Source organism: Pungitius pungitius, chromosome 5, assembly GCF_949316345.1.
Source record: "Pungitius pungitius chromosome 5, fPunPun2.1, whole genome shotgun sequence".
NCBI classification, from domain to species: domain Eukaryota; kingdom Metazoa; phylum Chordata; class Actinopteri; order Perciformes; family Gasterosteidae; genus Pungitius; species Pungitius pungitius.
In genome coordinates, this window is record NC_084904.1 from 11,657,071 (window position 1) to 11,680,924 (window position 23,854).

The 23,854-nt window shown below is 44.9% G+C and overlaps 1 protein-coding gene across 3 annotated transcripts in view; it reads right to left on the minus strand.

Moving 5' to 3' along the window:
- Positions 1–142: 142 nt before the first annotated feature.
- sgsm1a (small G protein signaling modulator 1a) overlaps positions 143–23,854 on the minus strand; it is a 24,025-nt gene continuing 313 nt past the window's right edge. The window contains exons 3-25 of one of the 3 annotated variants that reach the window (XM_037482691.2): positions 19,144–19,219; positions 11,805–11,967; positions 11,382–11,534; positions 11,217–11,284; positions 10,893–11,038; positions 10,241–10,378; positions 9,797–9,921; positions 9,167–9,234; positions 8,855–9,018; positions 8,568–8,703; positions 7,737–7,866; positions 7,220–7,284; positions 6,917–7,062; positions 5,889–6,017; positions 5,616–5,798; positions 5,251–5,322; positions 3,835–5,019; positions 3,600–3,724; positions 3,104–3,186; positions 2,861–2,970; positions 2,672–2,768; positions 2,160–2,327; positions 143–2,001 (exon numbers count right to left, since the gene is read on the minus strand). In XM_037482691.2, coding sequence (XP_037338588.2) covers positions 1,913–2,001; positions 2,160–2,327; positions 2,672–2,768; positions 2,861–2,970; positions 3,104–3,186; positions 3,600–3,724; positions 3,835–5,019; positions 5,251–5,322; positions 5,616–5,798; positions 5,889–6,017; positions 6,917–7,062; positions 7,220–7,284; positions 7,737–7,866; positions 8,568–8,703; positions 8,855–9,018; positions 9,167–9,234; positions 9,797–9,921; positions 10,241–10,378; positions 10,893–11,038; positions 11,217–11,284; positions 11,382–11,534; positions 11,805–11,967; positions 19,144–19,219 — 3,819 coding nt within the window. In that variant the 3' untranslated portion in view covers positions 143–1,912. Of the gene's footprint in view, positions 2,002–2,159; positions 2,328–2,671; positions 2,769–2,860; positions 2,971–3,103; positions 3,187–3,599; positions 3,725–3,834; positions 5,083–5,250; positions 5,323–5,615; positions 5,799–5,888; positions 6,018–6,916; positions 7,063–7,219; positions 7,285–7,736; positions 7,867–8,567; positions 8,704–8,854; positions 9,019–9,166; positions 9,235–9,796; positions 9,922–10,240; positions 10,379–10,892; positions 11,039–11,216; positions 11,285–11,381; positions 11,535–11,804; positions 11,968–19,143; positions 19,220–23,854 lie in introns of all 3 variants that reach the window. The other 2 variants (XM_037482690.2, XM_062562343.1) reach the window with 2 other exon arrangements.

A 23,854-nucleotide genomic window follows, 5' to 3' on the forward strand; every position in this document is an offset into this window, starting at 1 on the left:
TATTTCTTTTTCTTCAGAACGAACTAATTCTTCTATTCCTGCATTTTATTTATTAATATATTCACTTTTGCATAAATTTATTGATACAAATCTTTCACCCTCCATGGATAAAACAAAAACACAAATCAAATCATCATACATGGACCGTGAACATAGTTCTTTATATATTTTCACCTCGATCACAAAGGAGGACAAACCAAAGAACATTTCCATCTCTGGTCCCCTCAACTCCCCAGATATATTTGTGATTCTCTCACCTGTTTGATCAAACTGAGTAAAAGCACTACAAGATGTTTGGAAAAATAATGATGATTCCATTTTTATTGTTTTATTATAAAAACATATACCATTTAATATATAGTATATATGAACTTTTCGTATATAATTTGATTGTTTTACAATAGACATTTAGAAATGGCCACAAAATAAAAATATCAGCTTCACAAACAAAGCAGCATCATAATGAAAAACTGTTTGAATAAATAAATAAAAGTTACAATATACATACAAAATACGTTTCCTGCCAGCAGTAAGCATTCACAGAGACAGCATATTAAAAGCAATTAATCTAACAACATTCTTGAAACATTTACCTGAAGACCAACTAAGTGAAGTTTTAGGCTATAAATTACAAGCACAGCTGTTTGCAACTCAGGGCTCAGTATTACTTTAGGGGTTTAAATCATATATTTTGAATGTCCTCACAAGTACCAAATCTGCCAAAACATCAAAACAGTCCCTCATAACGTCATTTGTATCTTGAAATCTCACCTGTATGTGTAAGTCCTTTCCCACTGGAGAATCTCACTAACGTGACGCCGCCGAAAACCTTTTAGTTTGGTCACCATGTAACTGCTTTAACTGTCTGATATTCCAAATTCAAAGTAGCATTCAAGCTGAAATCAGCATTTTAATTCAACAAAGAGGCACTGGACAATTCTAGACAAAAATAAAGGTAAGTAGACTGGATCATTTACAAAATATACAGATTCACCGGCTAAGGAAACACAACTTAAGAGGCTAACCAATGAGGCTTGTTACTTTATATACATCTCCAGACAAACATTTGTACTTCACTTTGAGATTAGGTTAAGATTTTACGCATTTTAATCCTCATAAGTTTAACATATGTATCTCTCAGTACAGTACAATACGCAAATAACAAATAAAGATAATATTTGGCAGGTGAGGCAGTTCAATTAAAACACTGTTAGATGCTAAATCACCGACAAGGTGCTAAATGCTAAATCCTTCTGAATGCTGTGTGTGAAACAGAAATGGAGTTTGGATTACAAGTCGTTTTTCTGGCATCAGTAGAAAGTCATTACATTTTTAGGTGTTACTATTGGGTAAAAGGGAAAAGGCTGCTGACATTCTGACCTTTAATAAGCAACGGGAATAAGGAGGAACTTGGTAATATATTTGAATAATAACTTTTAGACCTGACTATTTATTAGAAACTATCATTACAATATATTCTTTGCATAAATATAGTCTCTGGTTGAATTTTTTCATAATATTTGGTTGGAAATGTGCAACTAAAACCATTATTTTCTTTAAAAAAAAGTGCACCTGGATACATTTACACACAAGGAATTTATGGCAGATATATTTAAGAACTAAATAAAACATTCAGATAAATCACTTTCACTTGAACAAACTGACAAAATATGAAGCATAATTATCACATACATCTATTAACAACACAAACAACGTTGTGGACACAGTCAATAAGGCTCCTAGCAGCAAACTCTGATTGTAAAGGCTTTGTATAGTGTGTGTGTGTGTGTGTGTGTGTGTGTGTGTGTCAGAGAGAAAGAGCCTGAGTGCTCAGATGTATGTGAATCTCGTGCTGCTACAGCAGGTCACACTTTACTTGGAAGGAAGAAGAAGACGAAGACAAAGAGCGCAATCACTTGTTCTCTATAAGCATTTGCACCTTGCACACCAGATCTCTGGCCATGGTCAAAATCCGCTTTATGTTGTGGTGCTCGGCCATTTCTGAAAGATAAAAAGACACAAATGGCCAATATTATTTCCTAAAATGTCTGGAGAACATCTGAACCGACGCGTAACAGCAAGTAGCTTGAATAACTTAATTGTGGGTTGTTTTTTGACATTTATTAACTATTATATATAGCTGTTAAGTGATATTTTACCATTGAAGAACTTAATGATGTCAGTAAAGTCCATGTTGTTCTCCAGGATTATGTCCCTGTAGATCTCCACCAGCGCCAAAGCAATAAAGAGGACAAAGTGACCAGAAGAGACACACTTGGCTGCCCAGATGGTTTCCCACACTGCGAACACGTCGTCGTACACCAGCTCTGGAGCACAAATCACATGAAGAAAGAGGAGTGGATGTGTCTGACGTGTCGGCTGGGAGGTGAGTTTGCAGGAAGCAACGTTATCAGCCGAGAGAGACAGGAGTGGAAGCAGGTGTTTGCAGGGAGGTTGCACTCGGATTCCCAGGAGAGAAAACCAGCCGTAAATATGAAGAAAAGCATCTCTTAACACACTCCCATGGTCTTCCATAAATATGATAAATATTTTCCTAGTACCCAAATGTTGCTTTACAGATCACTAATTAATTCACCGACAGGGTTTAAAGAGGCATGAATCCACCCCTCCTCAAATTGGCAAACTCGTTGGCACCATGTGGTCACTTTACCTCGCTTGAAGTCGAGGAGAAACCAGCGGTAGCAGAAGTAGAAGTGAGTGTAGTCTCCGTTCTGGTGCATTAGCTCAAACAGCTCAGAATCCAGGATCTACGGAGGAGATTCAAGGCCACACAGAATGAGTCGTGGAGGAAAATGTGTAGCGCTTTTCGGTAATGCAACGGTCTCTTGTACTTGAATACCTGTATGAGAGAGCGCATGTTGGCAAAATGAGTATCCATAGCTCCTCCGTGTGGAAAGTTTTGATTCATTCTCTTCATGAGCTCAGTGAAGCAGCTGAAGGCCATGGCCTCTGAAAAGAGAGGGAGAGGGAGAGGGAGGAGGCTGGGGTGAGACAGTGAGTGGGCGACCTGTCCTCGCTTGTTCCGTCGATAACTATAAAAATACACCAAACATCAGATAACAATGAGTCGGCGTTGACTCACCATCATCCAGAATGACTAGAAGTGGAGCCAGCAGATCACACATGCCCTGTACGTAACCAATGTCAAGGTGCCTCCAGATATAGCTGTGAATACAACCAGCAGAAGTGAACCAAGAGAAGTGGCCCTTCGGCTGCTTTCATCTGCCGCTCACCGAGAGTCACAAGACGCTAAGTGAGTCAGCCTCTCTAAGGTGTAAATATGATATTTTAGAGGCACTTGTTTTTCCTTTTACAAGTGGCATTATATCTCCTCTGACTGCGAGTAAATCCTGTTAAAATACCCAAACCATCAGCGTGTTATTACGTATAGTAATTTTCTGACTATGTTTGGTCTAATCATGATTTGTTGACAGTAAGAAAGATGATTTAAACATTGAACATTTAAAGATTTAAAAAACTCATTTAAAGCGCATTTACAACCCTAGAAGGTAGATGCATGAAGTTGAATGATGAGGATCACACTCTTTATTACACCCCTGGTGCTGCCAGTGTCTTACCTGCACATTATGTTGCGCAGTTTCTCCAGGTTGGCCGGAGTGAAGTAGCAATAGTTTCTGTCACAGCGCTGGACATCCTTTTCAATGCGGTGCAGATTTAATGTATACAAGTCCAAAAGCTCTTGCTGAAACACACAATAAATATATACATGAAAAGGCAAAAACAGGCTTATAAGGATGTTCAGTTGCCCTGGCATGAACTAATTTGAAGACTTAAAAAAATAAATGTGCATACAGAGAAGGGACTCCCAGCCGATTCTTGAGAGGTTGACTCATTCTTGGTGTGTCCAGACTCGCCCAGAGAGTCAAAGTGAGGGTCCAGGCTCTGGCTCTCTGGCTCCTCACACGGGATGGGCTTTGTCCTATCGGGACAGCGCTTTCCCTGCTCGTCCTCCTGCCTGAGCTCCGCGTGGGGGGACGAGTCCTTGGAGAACGAGGAGGCTTCGCAGCGTCCCTTCCTGCTCAAAGGCACCATGGAAACTTTTGCTTGTGGGATCTCCTCCATCTCCACGGCCGGAGGAGACTCATCTGATTCAGTCATAACCTGAGCCTCGCCCGTCTGGGATGCAAAGTAGGCTTCTCTTGGTCTCGAGACGCTGCTGTCGGCTGAGAAAATGAGTTTCTTCTCAACTTCAGGATTCTTGTAATCAACCGATCTCAAATCTGCCAACAAAACCTCTTGTGGTTGACTTGACTTTAACTCGTCCATGCCTTTAGCCTGTTCGACATTTGTTTCTTCAGATTTCTGACGCTTCACAGTTTCCTCAATACTCACTTCTACTGCTTTTATAGGACTCTGCACTACAGGTTCTCCTTTAGGTCTGGAAGGAGTTGCAGACACCGTCATAGTATCCTCGTCAAGCAAATCTTTTTTGGTTTCTCCTGACTCTACAGACGTAACTCCTTTAATGTCCGCCCCTGCATCTTCATTCTCTGACTTGGGTTCCTCTGTTTGAACAACTTCAGACTCTGCAACAGTTTCTTGCGTTTTTGGTTGCAGATTTGCATCTTTTTTGGCCTTCAACAGCTGCTCAGTCTTGTTATTTCCATCTGATTTGGTAACATCGGGTGCTTTCTCCTCCTCCTCCTCCTCCTTGGTCTTCTCTTTACCTCTCACCTGGCTGTCCATCCCATCTGTCCGACCGTCACTTTGTACTCCTGCAGGCTTGACCTGACTCTGCGGTGCCTGAGGAACAGCTGCAGATCTTGGGATCGTATCAGCGGCAGCGCTGTCCTCGGTGCTGAGTGAGCCGTCCGACAGGCCCGAGGTGACTGAGAAGTTGCGGGAGGAGGGATGTCCGGAGTCGGGAGAGTTTGTCTCGTTCTGCATCGCTCCATTGGGTATCTTCGGCCCCTGTTTGGCCTCCTCGCTCTTGGGCTCCGTCTCGATCTGATCAACCTCCTCTACAGACTCAAACACCTGAAAGAACAAGCCAAAGGGAAGCAGGCTACTCCAGGGGAAGGGATGGGAGGATGTGAAGAACTAGCAAGGGAGAGAATGCGAGGATGAGGAGTATTGGTTCAGACGGTTCAGATCACATGCATTTGTTTAGGATCAGGATATTAGAAGTCTAAGCGTGAGAGAAGCGTCATTCTGCTTGCATGAAAGATCCTTTTCAAAAAAGACGGTAATATGGAGAGTATTTCATACCTGTGTGCTGCTGCTGGAGTCACTCTGCAGGCGAGCCAGACTCTGCCTGTCTGAGCTCTGGGGGGACTGGGACTGGGTAATAAACATTCACACCAATATATTATTATGTTTTACTGATATGCATCTCGGTTATTGTTGGCTAATGATAAATGCTGCACATTAAAAGGTATACTTGTATTACAATAGAGCACATTTGAAGGAAAAACTAGATTCTACTTTTTCCCAGGATGCAACCTGTGTTCACTTTGGACACTCTCAGCATGATAGCTGCCGACATCTTGGAGCTACAGACAGTTCTGCAACCTTTCCTTGTAAAACTAATTTCCTTACTCTGAATATACAGTAAGTGTGAGTTTCTGTGTCACCTCATTGCTGATAGTGGAGTTGTGGTGGGTAATCTTCTGACTGGAGCTGTCCATGCTCGCTACTGAGGAGCACTTTGCTAATGCGACAGCGTGCTGCTCCTTCTCCCGCTGACGGACGATCTCCTCACAGCCGAGCCACTCATGCATGGTCTGCTGGTAGCACACTTGGACCCGTTCGTCCACCTGAGGTGAGGGTTGAGCGATCAAGGGTCAGCGTTTAAGGGTGAAAATGCTTCGAACCCAAAGCTGTGAATGGTCATGCAAACTACAAACCTCTTTCCTCTTGGCTTCTGACATTCCAAACTGGTAATGACCCAGCAGGAAAGGCCACACCTCTTTACGCAGCGAGGCGTCCACACCACCGAAGTAAACCAGACGAAGTAGCTCATTCTCATCGTATGCCTGAGAACAGAAGATACAACTACTTAAAAGTATTTCAATTAATCTTTGGATGTGCACCTTTATTCAAAATAACATTTTCACTCCCTGCTTGTTTACAACATTCAATGAAAACAACAGCGTTTCCAACATGGAAGCCTGTAGAGGAGGCCCCAGCTTTCACAGAGAATGCAGGTAATGCGAGGAGGGGCTGGCAGACGTTATCTGCTCAGTAATTGGATTTTGATTGACAGGAAGATAAATCAAAACAAGATGTAAGTTAAATCCAGTTTAAAAGCAACTGTTGCTCAACTACTAATCTTTTGTTTATTGAAGTGCTTGAAGGGATCTGTTGTGTCTCCCTATATTAGTTACATTCTCTTAGATATGAATGTGTTTGATAGGGCAATTTAAACATTAAGATTAATAGAGTAATTGGTTTAAAAGAAATTTTGAAAGTTAAAATTAAACCATTTAAGACGATATCAGTAGAAGACAACCCCTTAACATGAGATAAGCTAGTAAATGGACCATTGTAAAACTACTATTTTGAAATGGCTAAGATAATGAAATAATACTTAAAATACTTACTTAGTTTTAAATCAAATATTTGTCAGTTCAAACCCTCCATGGCTTCAGATAAATGTACCTGAAGTCTAAAGAGGTGTGTTCTTTGAGACAGACAGAATCAATCAGTCCCACTTCATGCACACAGTTGTGAGACTAATGGTGTGAGACTAATGTTGTGAGACTAGTGGCTTGAGCCAAATGATCAGCAGGATGAATATGGATGAGACAAAAGACTGACAGAGTGAAAGAGTCTGGGAGTGTGTGTGTGTGTGTGTGTGTGTGTGTGTGTGTGTGTGTGTGTGTGTGTGTGTGAGAGCTTTGTGTTGCAGTGCTGTGACACCAGCGATGCTTACTGTGCAGTCCTGGAGGAACGTCCGCCACACATCCGTGGTGAGTCCTTTGTAGGCATCACACGGCACTTCGGGCGCCACAATGGTGTGATTGACGAGAGCAGAGAGGTGTGTACGCACAGTGGACAGGTGACGACAGTATGCCAACCCTGGTTGACAATACAGTTCATTACTGAATGGCTCTGCAGATGGCAGTGATAACTGAAATGAGGAAATTACTTTCTACCTCCAACACAAATTTAAAGTGAATGTGAATAGATGCTAATATTGAAGGATTTTCAGGGCCAACGTTTATCAATCACTTACAGCCATAAAACGCCCGAGAGATGATCTGATTCTTCATGTTGTCGCACAGCAGCTTCAGAGGAGCCCTGCAGAGAGACACAGCACAGAGCCTTATGTCCAGGAATCACTTTCTTCTTCTCTTTCCTTAAAAGAGAATCATCAAACCAGTGCTGAATTAGTAGCCCAGTGCAGGATAAGTTACTCACCTTGTCCTGCGATACTGTCTTTAATGTGGAGTTTATCACAGTGCTGGGTCTAACCTTTTAGAATTCAAATGATTACCTGACATATAGAACAAAAAGGCCCACAGGCTTATCAGCTCATTTTTCAAACTCATTGCCATGTCAGAGAGGTAAATGTCAGATAATTGCTTGTGTGAGATTGCATGGTTCTTGTATTTTTTGCTCCTTGCTCAGTTTTGGTTTTATTGTTGAGGATTTCTGGTCGGCACTGAGGGACGCCAGGTGAGTTACTTTTTGTCTTTAGTAGTTCCTCGTTCACAATTTAGTACAACTCAGTCTAGCTTGAAGCGTCTAACCTCTCATAGTTGCACCCCTTGGGCGTCGCCCCATCAGAGAAGCTGCCCTGAGAACAAGACGAACACGAGGACTTCCTGAGAGTGGGATGCCACAATGTGGCTCCGTGATCCATCAAGTCTGGAGGAGTCACTGCAACATGTGCATACACACACACACACACAAATAAAAACCATTGTCACTTAAAAAGCTACAGAGGCTTTTCACAACGATTACATTTGACTTGAACACAGTTGGAAAAGAATTGTGTTCATCAATGTGATCCGCGGAAAGCACTTGATTCCTGTTGGAGCAAAGATAAAGCATAAAAACAAAATATTCATGCAATTTGGATTAGATGCACAATTTTAAAGCATGAAGCCGACATGTATTTTTAACAATATCAGAAATGTAGATCAATGGTGAAATAAGCCATATCAGATCAGTCAGTGATCCAGCCACTGGAAGGTTATTGCACTGTAATGCAGTAAAACAGTGTGACACAAGCCGACGGGGAGCAGGAGTGGCTTTAATAACAATGCACATCAATACACTTTGCCACAGGCGCAGGGAAAGTTGGGATCATTTCAGATGCAGAGAGCTAAAGCGAGCTGACAGAGGAGCCGAGGCGTGTCAATGAATTGCATTCTTCAGGACAGCTGCTGGACCTCTTGGGAACAACCGGGATCCCTGTTTGGTTTTGGAGGCAGACTGCTCACTCAGTTAAAGGGAGGAAGTCAGATATAGCAGGATAGGTTACAGTTACTGTAACAAACAACGACTGTAATAGTTTAATAAAAAATACAAGAAGAATTGAGGCTCAAATTGATTTGCTTCTCGAGAAGGAACCTCACCAAACTCTGACTGGCTGTTTGGAAAGAGGATGCGGAAGACATAGTCTGTGGCCTCGTCCTCCTCCTTGTCTGAGACCGAGTCTGAGGATCCAGATCCCTGAGGAACCCTGTTACGCAGCTTGGGAAACACCTTCCCCTGCAATTGGAATACAACATATCAAAGTGATGCCACAGTGAGTGGGCTAAACCATCCATGTGAATTAAAGATGATGTGTGCATCTATTTCCAGATGTGTTTCACAGATTTATTGTTATTATAAATTACATATTTGTGTCATTAATGCTGACCTTCCCCCTCTGGGACCAGAGAGGAGGGTCCAGCTGGCCGTGGGGGAGGAGGCCGTTCTCCAGGCAGGAGAGGAACTGCAGCAAGTGGCCTCCTCTGGGGAAGCGAAGTGGAGGTCTCTGTATCCCATCCTGACTGACCAGCACCACCGTCCCCCCACTGTCAACTGCAGCAAATGGTGTCTTGCTTTAATTATGCAGGCTGCTATTTTATGCGACAGCTTTGTTGATTTGTAGACATTCATAACAGATACAAAAGTAACTGCACGCAAACACCAGTGAAAAATGTGCTGTGATGTGATTTCAAGGACCCACCTTGTTGATGACAGTGTAAGTAAACTATCTCCCCCAGAGGGATAGTTATGGCATAATCCCAGTATACACTGAAAACATTAAGTAAATACAGAGTCAATAGACTAGTGCCAGAGTAGTGTCAGCACACAGCACCGGGGCAAAAGCTAACAGTAAAAGGAAAAATAAATTCACAGGGAATTTCAATCTAAGTTTAAATCTCATAATAATCTGATGTCAAATAAAAAAAGTAGTCAGAAGAAAGCGCAAGGATGAGCAGAATTTACTAAACACAACAATCAATTTTTTGCGAAGGGAGCAGAGGCACAGTAAACATTACACAGTTTGCGGGTGTGAGACGGTGCCCCAGTCAATAAACCATCTGCTAGCTGCTGGAGTGCTCAAAATCAGCCTCAACAGATGATCGGCATTGACTCTGCACACTGAGCCCCAGACACACACAAACTCACTGCATTTTTCAGTAACATCCGAGTGTTACGCAAACAGCAGATAAAAGGTGTTAAGATACTCAGTGAGCGTTGGCGCGTTAGATATCGGTACACGAGAAGGATCGCTAACATGACCAAACACAGGCTTTGCAGGCAGACACCATCCCCACATAATGACACATTTTGCGGGTGGATCACTTTGCACCTGCGTTCGTAGTCCAAGTCTCCAACCGAGCCGTTCATGAGCTGGTTGGGAGTCCACTTCAGGGTCATGAGGTCAGCGTTCTGGTGCAGAGAGAGGTAACCCGGGATGGCCTCCATGTCGTCCCTCTGAAACAACCGCGAAGATGAAGAAAAGGCTGCAGCTATGTGTTTCAAATAACTGACATGACAGATAGTTATTGCAACATTTTCATACATTTTACAATGCATATCAGGCTCTTGTACAGTTCTGATCTATGGGATGACAATGAAATTGCAAAATACTATTTTGTTAATGGCATTGATTTGCAAATAGATATTCAGCAGACCTTGGACTGTGTGGAGAAATAAGGTTTGTGGTAAACTTGTAGCTTCTGGATAGAGGTATTGCTTCTGGGGGTGTCATACCTATACGGCTATGAGTTATTAAGAGGCAGCAGACAGTTACCGGTTGCACGAGCACATTGTTTTTGCCAAAGAGTAGGGTCACTCTGCTGTTTTGATGCAGCGACTCCACATATTCACGAGCTGATGGGGAGGGAGAAGGGCGTTCATCCATGCTGCTGCTGGAGTGCCGCTTCTGGATCTGCACAACACAGGCAAAAAACATGTCACATCAGATAACAAACATCGTGGCATAGTTCCAATCTGATCACTATCACCACAGAATGAATTACAGCCGGCCAGTCACAGAAGACCCATTTTCCATGGATAACATTTTTTGTTTTCCCATGACTCAAAATAAGAGAAATAGGAGATACATTCACATGCGCCAACGCATGCATCCTCCCTAGTTTCTGATGCCAATGACTTTTAATGACGCTTTTGCTTACAACACACAAATACAAATGCAAGTGCAAAGAGCATTGTAATGCAGTGAGACAGTCGGGTTGACCTGGTTCATCAAGTACGAAGGTTTCAGATACACTCTGTTCTTTCTCCTGGGACACTCTACTTCACTCTATGTGGTAATCTTAGCAGGTCCTCCTTAAACCAGACAGGCAGTGTCTCAGAAGGGAACGGAACTGATCGCACTAAAACTCCAGCCAGATACACACGAGCGATAAACGCAAAGCCTGGCACCTTTTTTGAGTACTCACACACAGTGCTGGCCTCTTGGTGGGAGAATCTTGTCTGCAGTTGCCCCCGTGGATGCGATGTCTTTGCACCAACTCGTCAGCGGACGGGTCCGTCCAGAAGTGGTCGGCTGTCTTCATCTTTGTGTACTCCAAAGCACAAGGTCCCACTGCCAGGGTGAGAGAGGGCCAGTTATAGAGTAATGGCAGAAACCATTTCTTTTTATTTACAAACGGGTTGGACGTAGGTCCCTTTTTTAGGATCTCACTTTTTCATGTAAACATAACCTCCTACAGAGTGCGGCACATTATGCAAGATGATAATCTTACAATGTCTCGCATGATTACCTAACAAAGAGGCGAGGATGGGTCCGTCCACGGGGTCCATCAGAACAGCCTCTTTCTCGTAGTATTTACTGCGAGATCAAACGTGAAAGGGGAGTTTGGAGGGGACGTAGAGGTCTTGTAACACAAACAGTTGAACAGGGAATCCTTTGACCCGTCTCAACGTACCTGCTGTTCTCTACAAGGTACAGGACAATCTTGTCCAGCACCTTCTCAAATAGAGCCGTCCGGATCCACAGGTTCTTGACCCCCTGCGGGGTGAGGCTGGGCAGTCGGGGCATCTTGCGAAGGCTGTCCTGACTTTGCAGGCTTTGACTTCGTCTGCAGAGTCACAAGTTTGAGTACAAACAATGCAAGTATAACAGGGCTTTGAGTTCTATGAAGTAAAACTGTATCTGGAGGACACTAATGGTATCAGTGATTCATGATTCATGAAAGCTCACAAACATGAATAATTTAGAAGCTTTTCATAGCAAGAAATATCCCTTCAAAGTAAGCAATAGCTATTTGTTTTCAGCCCTTTTGCTTTGATGTAGGCTTTGAAGTCGGCTGCGATGTGTGGCAACATGCTGGGACGTGTGCGTTTCTCACTTTGTGTCGATTATCTGCTCAAGGTCCTGTGCCTTCCTACACAACTCCTCAGCCGGGATGAAGCTTTTCCCCACCTTCATGAAGAGGGCCGCTATCTTGTTGCTGCGCAGAAAGCCTGCTGCTCGCCTTTTGAGCCCGTGCAGGACACAAGCCTCCACTGCAGCTGTGTGGACACAAACGTGTCTGCTCCTTACCAAAGTGCACTTTTCTAATATATGCAGGAAAAACATATGAATAGAGGACAGCAGACATCAGTCTCTCCTATTAGCTGTGTGTCTCCACACACTGCAGGGGAGAGATTCCATGGTGCTTTGACATTACACAATATGTAGTAATAAGTAATACATAATAAGAGTAAATGGACCCATTCTTAACATAAAACATAACTTAAAAGTTTTGCAAATTAAAGGACAGCTTTAATTTGGAAAACTTAAAACTACTTTTTCTAAATGCAATTTGGGGGCTTGATTTGTTTACTGATCCAGCAGTATTGTGGCATATACTATTTGCCAGACATGTCATCCACATCAATGTAATTAAAAGTAGAAAATGCACAACATTTCAGATGTCAAGTCCACAATTCTGCTCAGTGAATACCTAACCTATGTATACATATTTATTTCAGGGGAAGTCGTTGGATTAAAGTGATTATTTCTTAAAATGAATTTCCCAGGTACAGAAAAAAACAATTTCAGTTTTCGCATAATCATCTTCGCATAAACTAGCTTTGCATAAGCTGCAATGGACACACAAGTCGACACGATGACTCAAGATCAATCAACCGTGCAGAAAAGCAGACAGCCCGCTTCCCTCTGTGGCCTACGTGGCAGCACCTGGAGCAGTGTTGACATTTTGGTTTTCTCTTTCAGGACTAATCCTGTGGCTCTGCTCACATGGGGTCAGAGCGAAGGCTGGTGTTGCCATGGGAACCCCTGTTGATGGAGCTCTGGGAGAGACGAGCGGAGGGAGGGGTGGTGGCAGCTCATCAGCATCACAATCTCTCTCTGTCGCCATCACTCTCTCTTCTTCAAACACAGCTTCTACCCCGCCCTTCATCATGTGGCTCAGCACCTGTCCCTTTCTCTGTCACCGCTCTCAATTTCTGTTAACGGGGTTCACGTCTACCTTGGACAACACAAGTGTCCCCACAGACTTTAACTTTTTATCGGTTAAATAGGTCACGCTTTCCTTTTTGCCTCTCTCTCTCTCTTCCTTGGTTTTGCTCCTTATCTGTCGGTGCCCTTTCCCCCCTACATCATTAAAAATCAATAAGTTAAATGTCAGAACAAAGGGTCACATTAAAGGTCTCCAAATATCCTTTCTCTCCTTGTTTTTCTTAATTGGTTTTGGGTGACAAAGAAGCAGAGAAAAGTGACTCCCAAAAGGTTTATAGTTTCTACAATTAACTGTCTGTGTAGTAAGCTATAGAGCCAATCCCTTTGTGTTAAAAAAAAAGAGTTCAGTATCCAACCAAAAGGCACGGAGATGGAACAGGTCTCCTGTGAAATGAAACGCTCAATCTGCATTCTGACAACAATAATCAATAACAGCAGTGACATCACAATGAGCGTCATGCAATTTGTATCCGCTCTGCCTCCCGGTAGAAACAACTAACTTGGTAAATGGCCTCTAAAACATCTGGTATCTGTGGCAACTGAGTGCATTTAAAGACTCAACACTTGTTCTCGACCAACACTTAACTCACAGCAGCCAAAGGCAACACCAGTTGTTACAAGGACAATGCTGAAAGTAAAAATCGATTAATGCATCCATCAAACCGTATCTACGGTTGCTTCAATCTATGGTTTGTGTTCTTTATTTCATTTCAAATGAAAAACACAGGCAGTTATTACAGCCTGTGGCTTGTGAGCGTTTGCATTTTAGTTATTTCATGGCTTTAGGATTTAAGAACAATAACTCAGTTAAGTGCTGATTAATGAAAACCATTAGCTGCAGATCAAAATATTAATAAACAGCAAATATGTAAAGATGTATAAAAATGAACATGGCCTCTCTGCTCTGTTATCCGAGCCTCTTCCTGCTTTGACATGGCCAGCCAGCCGCGCATGCTTTTTAGTCACATTGTTGCATGTGAGCGCGGCCCATCGGCTCAAGTGTCTTGTCTGCACTGCTTCACGTGGCAGCTACACATTATAACGCCGTCCCTCATCACTCTGCAGCCGTATCACATTCTAGGTCTGCGTCAGTGGGCCAAACTAAACAACAAACCTTTTCTTTAAGTAAATCACGGGCTGAAATGACAGTTGAAGTTACCCACAACCCTTTCAAACGGCTCTGAATCAATAGTTAATATAATAAATAAGTCAAATGCTATTTAAAAACAACACCACAGTTGGTGTAAATTGCAAATAAAGTGGGACTAATTTAAATTGAATTTGCTGCTTAAGTCAAAACAGCTCCCTTTGTCCAAAAGTGTGGTCTACTACAACTTGCACTACTACACTCTCTTTGACTTTGCCGTTGCACTTCATCGCTTGATAAATCTAGTCAGTGGTGGCTTTCTGACTCCACAGCGTTTACCTGGTCCCCTCATCAAAGGAGCAATGATGATGGAGGCCAACTGCTCCACGCTAGGCTGGCCGAGCTCAACCGACTGAAAGAGGACAATAAGTGATAAGACTGACTGGAAATTCATTCTGTAACAGAGATTTGTGCCGATTTTTTGTACTCCAGGCACAAAAACACTTAATAAAAACTTAAATAATAAATAAAAATAATAAAAATCTCCGGCCTGTGACTAATTATTTTAATTACTGTGCAAGGAAAAATAAAGCCATAAAAAGAGATTCGGAGTGGGGGGATTGTCCGGCATAATTTGCTCATGCTGATTTAATGATACCTCGTTAAATTTTACTGTAAATTGTTTTAACATATTATATTATTATTCAGTTCTTAGACCCACACAAACCTGACTGCGTCTTCTACATCGTCCCGGCTGCACAAGACATTTAGGAGACACTTTGACCGTCTCCCTCATCTTTAGATTATTTAGTTTCTCTTTCCCACTTTTTGTAACTGTGATAAAACTGCGTCTTATACTAACACAGATTTTAACGTTTGTTTCCCACTATTTGTTACTCAATGTGGCGGTTTTGCCCACCACCATATTCAGTCCGTGAGTACAAGGGTGCGAGTACATTTTGACACCAACGTCGCAGACAGGCCTCCAGGGATCGAACAGTTCCTCTCTATGTTTGTTGGTGCCTCTCTACAATGAAGACACCGTATTAACTCTGTTATTCTACATCGTAAAAAGAGTCTTTGTCAAGAGGAATGTTCCATCGCTGTTCCTTTATTTGTACCCAGATGCAATTTCCTACATTTCCACGGCCTTCCAAAAGTTTTGTTACACAAGTCTTTGTCTGCACACGTGACTTCCAGCTAATAAAAATATCCCACTTACCGCAGGCTGAAAGTCATTTTCTTCACACTGAAATCCATAAATATATCTTGTTGTTGATCACAGCTCTGGACTAAGGCAGATTTCTCACTAGTGTGAGCACCTGCATGTGGGCAGCGTGTTTCTAACAGTAATCATGATGCACCCTCTTAGTGCTATTTGGAGGCAAGAACAATAACATTTGGTGAAAAAAGAACTTAATTTCTATATCAGGCTAATTCATCACCTTCCTTCTAGAGATCTCATGAGGAAAATGTTCTTTTTGTTGGACAAGAACGTCTCTTGGTTACGCATGTAACCTTCGTTCCCTGAAGGGAACGAGACGCTGCGTAAAGACGCTGTCGGAACTCCCCTGCATGACCGCGCCATGAAGCACGTGTAAAAACTAGCCAATGGCGAGCTGGTACGTCATAGGCGGGGACGCCGGACCAGGGCGCTATAAGGGACCCGAAGGGCATGACCATTCATCTCTGAAAGGCCGAATCGAGTACCACGGGCAGGCCGGGAGTATGGCAGAACGTTTACGCAGCGTCTCGTTCCCTTCATCAGGGCGAGGGTCAGTCCCCGACAGGAGGGCTTCTGCAGCCGCCATACCCAGATAGAATGGGCCCGGACAGCCGAGATGCGGGCTGGCCGGCCGATTCGTATGCAAGAGTCATGGCCTTAACCATTCACTCCGTTATACGCCTGGTCCGACATCAGGAACGGAGGACAGGTTGCCACAAAGGAAGAGAGATGCCCAAAGGCAGACGGGAAGACCTGTGGATAACATAGCAGGACCTCCAGTACTGAACCGACCGGGTAGTTAACTGGGTCCGCAGTTGTTCCTACAGCAGGTGGCACCATCTACCGGCATACGCCCTCCTTTCAAGGGCCACGCCCATAGCTTCCAAAGCTCAGGGCGGGGGTGAACTATGGACCCCGACACCTGAGACAGCAGGTCCAACCTGATGGGGATCTCCACCGAAGCGATATTATGTCCGCAAACCATACGCGGGCCGGCCAGAACGGGGCTACTAACAGTAGGCTGACTCCGTCCTGACGGACCCTATCCAGAACCACTGGGAGCAGAGCAACCGGGGGAAAAGCGTACAGGCGCGCCCTTGTCCACTTCTGCACCATCGCATCCATCCCAAGTGGGGCGGGATGCGTGAGGGAGAATCACCTAGGACAATGAGTTGTCTCTGCGGAGGCAAATAAGTCCACATCGGCGCGGCCGAAGTGACCCCAAACGAACTCCACCGCCTCGGAGTGGAGTCTCCAGTCCCTGGGCCTCGGCCCCTGCCTCGACAGGGTGTCTGCATGATCGCACCCCAGCCCGTGAGGGAAGCGTCTGTCGTGAGGATGACCTGACGACAGATCGCCCCTAAAACGTGTCCTTGGGTTAGAAACCCAGGGTGCCTCCATATGACCAGGGCCCTCAAGCAGCGCCGAGTGACTTTGATCAGGCGGTGCTGGTTCCCCCTTGGGGAGAACCCCTTGGTCTTGAGCCACCACTGCAACGGTCTCAAGTGTAACAGGCCGCGAGGGATCACATTGGATGCCGCTGCCAGGAGACCTAACAGTCTCTGAAACTGTTTCACAGTGAGTGGCTGGCCTAGCCTAGCCTGCTGAACAGCAGAGAGGATCGAGCCGTGACAAACCAGTCCCCGGACCTGATTTGTGCCGCGTTCTGTTTGAGAGCATCTTGAAGCTCAACTTCGCAACAGCGCGGTTCAAACGGCGGAGATCCAGAATCGGACGCAAACCCCCATCCTTCTTTGGAACGATGAAGTACCGGCTGTAATAGCCTGACTCTCTGTCTGGGGGGAGAACTCGTTCTACGGGTCCCTTCCGCAGCAGGGCCTGTACTTCTTGTTCCAACACCAGAGCCTGCTGGGGGTCTACCACCGTGGGAAGTACGCCCCAAAATCGAGGCGGCCGCCACCTGAACTGGGTGGCGTAGCCGACATCGATTGTGTGCAGGACCCATTGAGATACGTTGGGGAGAGCTCGCCCAAAAGTTTCTAAGGGGCTCCGGTCTCTGGGTCTATAGACACCGCGCCCTGCAACAGCGTACTGGCAGGTACGACGCTCTCCTGCTGCGCCAGGTGGTGTGAGCTCGTCGACGGCCGGGGCCGCCCTCGAGCGGACGTGGCGTCGTCGGGGAAGGAATGAATCGAGCGCCTCCGCCTGCCACCTCTCGGCGTGGAGTTTATCCGCCACGGCCCCAATGGCACCTCCAAGGAGGGTAGTGGGGGAGAGAGGGGCATCCAGGAGGAAGGACTTGTCCTTCTCCTGCAGGCTTCTCCTGCAGGCCAAAGGTGCCGCTCCGTAGCCACCATGGCTGCCATGGAGCGGCCGACGGACTTCGCCGTCTCCTTAGTAGCTCTCAACGCGAGGTCAGCCGTGTACCTCAGCTCACGCACTGCCTCCGGAGTTAGTTCCGTCCCCTCGGCCACGTCGGCCAGCAGCTCTGCCTGATACGCCTGGATAAGCGGCATCGTATGCAGGCAGCACGCCGCTTGCCCCGCCGCCGAGTAACCGGTGTCCTTAGCGACACGGCCGCGGGGGAAACATGGCCCGCCAGGGCCCCCTCCGCGGCCGGCATACTTCCATAGCCATGTCGCTTAGCCTCAGCTAAAGAAGAGTACAATGCTGTGCGCGGGTTGTACACGCGAGCAGACACCGGCCTACTCCAGGACGCCGACACCTCAGTGTGGACGTCTGGGAAGAACGGTAGACACCGGCGCGGAGGCACTCTGCGGGAAGGTAAGAACCGCTCCTGCAGTTTACCGGGAGCAGACGGCTGCCTCTCACCCGCCGGCCAGCTGATATGTAATCTGTCAGCGGCTCGGGTGAGGACCTCCAGCAATTATTTTGCGGCAGCGGGGGAATGAGTCGCCTCGGCGTCAGCCTCCGCTGCCTCTACGCTCACCACGTCCAGCTCCTCGGAGCAGGAAGAACGTGAGAGCGGCGTCTCGTCCGGGGTGGAGGAAGCCGCGTAGCGTGCCTTCGCCGCCGGAAACAAGCGCCTGGATCCCACGGTGAAGGGCCGGGAAAAGGCGTCAGCCGTCCCGGAATCCTCCGTGAGATCCATTTGTGATCCCCAGGAAGGCATCCGGGGCTCCGCCTCGGCATGAGCCGAACCGGAGCCGCGGGGAACACGCCTCATCGAGCCGTCCTCATTGAAGAGAGCTCGACGGGAGACGCGAGATTGCTACGGCAAATGCTCACAGTCTGCACAGCTAGCCCCCTCAAGCCACTCAAGGGCTAGCTGGGCGTGCTCTATGCCTAAGCAGACAACACACAGGTCGTGTGAGTCTCTGCCCGTAATAAATCGGGTGCAAGGGGGAACACACTGGACAAACCGCTCAGCCATTTCTATCTCAGTGGAAAAACTTCACACGATGAAGGCACAGAGATGAATGGTCCTGCCCTTCGGGTCCCTTTATAGCGCCCTGGTCCGGCGTCCCCGCCTATGACGTACCAGCTCGCCATTGGCTAGTTTTTACACGTGCTTCATGACGCGGTCACGCAGGGGCGTTCCCACAGCGTCTTTACGCAGCTCGAGTTCCCTGAGAGGGAACCCTAAGAGGGAACTATATTATATGTAATAAAAAGGCTTTTTCTATCCCCTCTGATGGACTGAGTGAGATTGGTGTTGCTGGGTTTTCTAGAATAGGAATATTTCAGTGTGCAAATGATTGTTGGTAAATGTGAATCATTTTGTGATCCACAGCTCCTTTGGTTTTCTTGCAAACAAACACATTTTACTTTCTTAATGGATTAAAAACTCAAATGTGAAGGTGATACAAATAACGACAATGACAACATCAGGAATGATTTGAATAGGAAGCAAACACTCAGGCTATTTTCATTGTAGTGGAATCAATAGAGTAAAGCGGCGTGATTCATCCGTGTTGGTTGGTTACTCACCACAAAAGGACACGATGTGGCTGCTGTCTTCGTGAACAAATTTCCTGGTGACAGATTCCTCCATAATCTGCTTCACCTGTCAATGACATGTCAGTTTCTGAGTGACTCATTCATTAACAGGCCCAGGTGGTTCACACACACACAGTCAGTTTCATAAATATTTCAGGGAATAATTTAGAAACAGTATTTTTGAACACAAAAAATAGTGTAAAATGCTGGAAAGATGCTTGAAAAGTTAAGAGTAAAAGAGACACCGAGTGGAAAGCATGCATGTTAAGTTGGTGGATGAGTCACCAGCTTTCATCCCAAGGACCTCTACTGGGAAATGGAAGTGGTGCATTTGGGGGTGGGAGAATATAAGGAGGGGAGGCGCATTCATTCATCACAACCCCTCTTTGCGGGTTTGTTATCCTCAGTGGGAGCAATTGATTCTGTTACGTCAAAGACTGATGATATCTTATTCACGCAAACCCAACTTCTAAAAAATAAATGCAGGCCACACACGCTTGGTAAGGTAACACTCATTAGTTTGGTTTTTATTGTCACGGCAATCTGCCCAACTCCCCATTGGCCTGACAACAGCTACAGACCAATGGTTGAGACAACGAATGAATCCATCCCTCTGGTGGCTATGGAGACGTCCCCCCTGTGTGGGCACCGCTGTGCAATCTGCTGGGGGAATAACAACCTCCGGACACAGCCACACAGATAGCCGTAATTTCCTGTTGAAATGATTCTGTCCACAAGGGCCGTATTACATTGCCAAGTTCCCCCTGTACACAAACACACACAAACACACACACACACACATGGACATGTACTCCAGTGTCTGGTGCTCCCTCTGCTCTATTGTGTCCTTTATTCCAATCAGCACATTGATTCCATTCAGAAAAAGAAATGTGTTCTCTGTGAGGCAGTCTAGTGCTCAAGAAGTAGCCAGCTGTCCAACCATACCAGATGTGGTGATTTGATCTTTACAGCTTGATGCAACTGCAACTTTCAGTGGTAGGAAGTCTACTGTGATGTTTCACTCACAAGGTCCAGTATGTAAGATTCAATGGCATCTAACAGTGAGGTTGCAGGTTTCATCCAACTAACCTCCGCTCACTCTGAAAGGCTGTTGGAGAATGATGGCAGCTTTTTGCTAACGTAAAAGAATCAAAAGCTTTCATTTTGGAGCCGGGATTTGGTTTGTCCGTCCTGGGCTACTGTACAAACGTGGACTTAGTGTTATTTAGTTTCTGCAAATTTGCTTAAGACCACTGAACCTACAAGTCAAAGCAGTGTATACTTTCCAATCTACTTAAATCAGAAATTATTTTTCTTATGATCGATATATATTCACACACACATACAGTATATATATATATACATTTATTGCGTAGTATTCAGTATAGTATTCAGATTCAACAGGAATGATTCATGCCACCAATTCAACAGAGACAGTGTCAGTCTGATGTGATCCACACCCGCTCTGCTCACAATTACCCTTATATAAACCCTACACACACAACGCACTCTCTCTCTCTCTCTCTCACACACACACACACACACACACAAACCAGAGGCTTTAGGGCCTAATATTCCTAAGGAGTGCACCTGACATAAAGGAAGAGAAATGATTTGCTGCAAACTCGAGGATGCAGACTGCTCGTGTTTCCTCATCTCTTTCATCTGCAGATCGGGCCTCTGTGGGATTCTTACGGGAAAGTGACTAGGCTCAGACAACTTGCAGGTTTCTATGGAGACGGCACATGTCTCACCGCGGATCGCTTATGCCTAACAGGATGCATCAACAATATTCATTCATCACTCAAATAAAAAGAACATTATTGCAGCTCCCAGAGTACAGTAACTAGTTACATCTAGATGTTCTGTGCTGTCATATCCGTCACCTTCAAAGAGTCCTATTGTGTTCATTTGGCATCACTATAGTGCAAATCTACAGAAGATTTAACATTTTGAAAGTGTATCATACTAACATACTAAATGGCACCAAAAATATAGAATCACAAGAATATACAGATTAAAAAAAAGGTTCTTAATGTGAAAAAAACATGTAATGTATGTTTTATAACAGCCTGGTGAATCTGCTTTGAACTAATACTGTGGCACGAGGGCTTCTGTCAGAGTGATAAAAGATCTTCAGAGTATTCCAATTAGCTAATGAAACAGCAGAGCCAAGAAATTATTGTCAGAGAGAAACCCATCTATTAGCATCCCACTTTTATTATTCATCATCTCTGTCGCCACTGACAAGAGGGAACAAGAGAAGACTCATCATTGGTTATGCATGCTAATCCACGCACACAGCTGTGCGTCCGCTCCAGAGCTACACATCTGAATTTAGACTATTCTATTTGAATAACAGTTTAATAACTATTATGCATGTCGATCAACCACCAAGGCAGTGATTCCATCACAGAAATCAGTGCAACCACAATAGCACCTGCAACATTGACAAGACACCACACCTCACCACAAGGTCCATTCAGTAACTGTTCCAAACCTTTTGATCATATAACAGGATTTTCTTCCTCCAATGAGAGTTGGCATAGAAGTGTAGATGTCCAATTTACAGTTTTTCATTTCGCCTATGATGACTAAAGCCTGGAGTGTGATTTCATTTTAAACTTCTTTCTCCCCAAGTGGGCTTTCAGTCTCAACCTGACTTCATTTTAATATGACATCAAGGTCGAGGAGAACCATAAGGCTGCTGCATAGTATTACCTCGGCTGTCATGCCAACTGCTCACTGAGTCCAGTTTGTTTATACCTGTCCACAAACTCCCTGGCAATCCTACCTGCTCCACATCATAACCTGATTATGAAAACACTCACGGAGAAAACGTTGTAATAGTCTCAGCGTCACTCAGTCTCTACCACAACAATTTCCCCGTGTTTCCCCCCGTCGTCGCCTGCTCTTGGAATAGTCTCTCCCTCTCGCACTCCTTTTGCAAACACAGGCGTGTGTTCGCGTTTCGGTGAGCGAGGAGCACCCTTCAGAGTTGAGATCACAGCAACACGACCAGACGGAGACAGCCTGAGAGGTTCTCTGTATCAAAGCTAAGGCAAATACAGGAGATCTCCCGTTAAGCAGTGTGCGCGAGGAGGCTCTTTTTCTACTGCTGCAGACGTCCTGCTCTCTCTGGCTCACATCCAGGTGTAATGGAACAGACAACCAGCTGGACGAGGAGAGCGAGAGAACACACGGCATCGAGACACCATATGGTATAACCCACACACAGCTACAATGACGATGAACTAAAGGGGAATAAGTGAAAACAACAACATATATATTCCATTTAAAAGGGAATAACTCATTACCAATTAATACATTCGCATTCTTTGATGAGCCATCTAGATTCAAGCTGTTCTTCATGAAGTCATCCCATATTGTATTGTTGCATCTACCGACACTGGTTGTAAACCATGGCCTCTGAGTGGATCCCAGTAAGTATCAGTATCAGCCCACAGGAGGCCGGATTCATTATGGGAAGGTCTGTTTCCACTGATAAGACTGCAAACAGGGCAGAACAAAGTCTCTTTATTTCTCTTTCACAAGATCCAGGATGAGATTTATTTTATATTTGTTTGCTCTCTAGTCTAGTAATTGGTGAGGCGATGTGAGATGAAACTATTGAAAAAAATTCATCAACTATTAACAAACGGATGTTAAACAAAGTGGCTTTGTTTCGGAGGAATTTGGCCAGGAAAAGGGAATGAGTGGCCAAATACTCCCTACAAAACTACCGGTGATGTTCCACTGCTTCAGTTTTTAGAATGATGGCTGAGGTAGTTTCACCAGAATAACATTAAGCCATAATAAACAGATCCAGAAAGCATCATAGATATAAAAAATAAAAAAAACGTCAGAAAAAGCTATGAAATGATGGGTATTATTCACCTAGATGGATGTTCATGTAATGGGGGCTTTGCATCAGCCTCAGCACGATCTGTTCCTGTGCAACAGGCTTTAAATGTCAGTCCGTATGCTCCATATTTCCTCTCTCCAAAGGTCGGGGCCTATAATCTCAAGCAAAAGACCACGGTAAGCTTTCTGAGAATCAAAGATGAAGATCTCTAAAAAGAAATGTCCTTCATGGTTTGAATGACAGACGAAATGGTAGCGACGTATCATTTGATCTCCACTGAGCTCTGCTCTCCTGTTTTACTGCGGTAACCTCAAATGATGATGAATGACTTGAAGTGCTGAGGAGCAGCTGAACAGACCACCAGAACTGCCTCCATACCCCCCCCCCCCTCCCCACACACACACAGACACACACAGACACACACAGACACACACAGACAGTTTGTGTAACAACCAAATGGCTCAGCAGAGGGATGATGGCTTGCTCTGTGATAAACACAATATGCCTCCTTTATTCTCCCTACCTATAGATAGAGATGTTTTTTTTCTAGGCTTCAACAAATATGTAAGTCTTCTGTATTTGTTATGATGTTCTATATTCTAGTTAGTAATAAATACTTAATCACAAAGCCAGTATAAGATATTTCTTTTGGAAAACAAAAGATAAATACTTGCTACTGTGTGGTCTTGTTTTCTAATCTTTTCAAAGGGGCTGAGATGAACACCAAGCCATTTATCTCAGCCGTGGACATCAGGAAAACACGCATCGTTTAGTTCCCTCTTCTCCAAAAGGCTCATTCATCCTCGTGGAAAGGGGGATTTCACAAAAAACAAACAT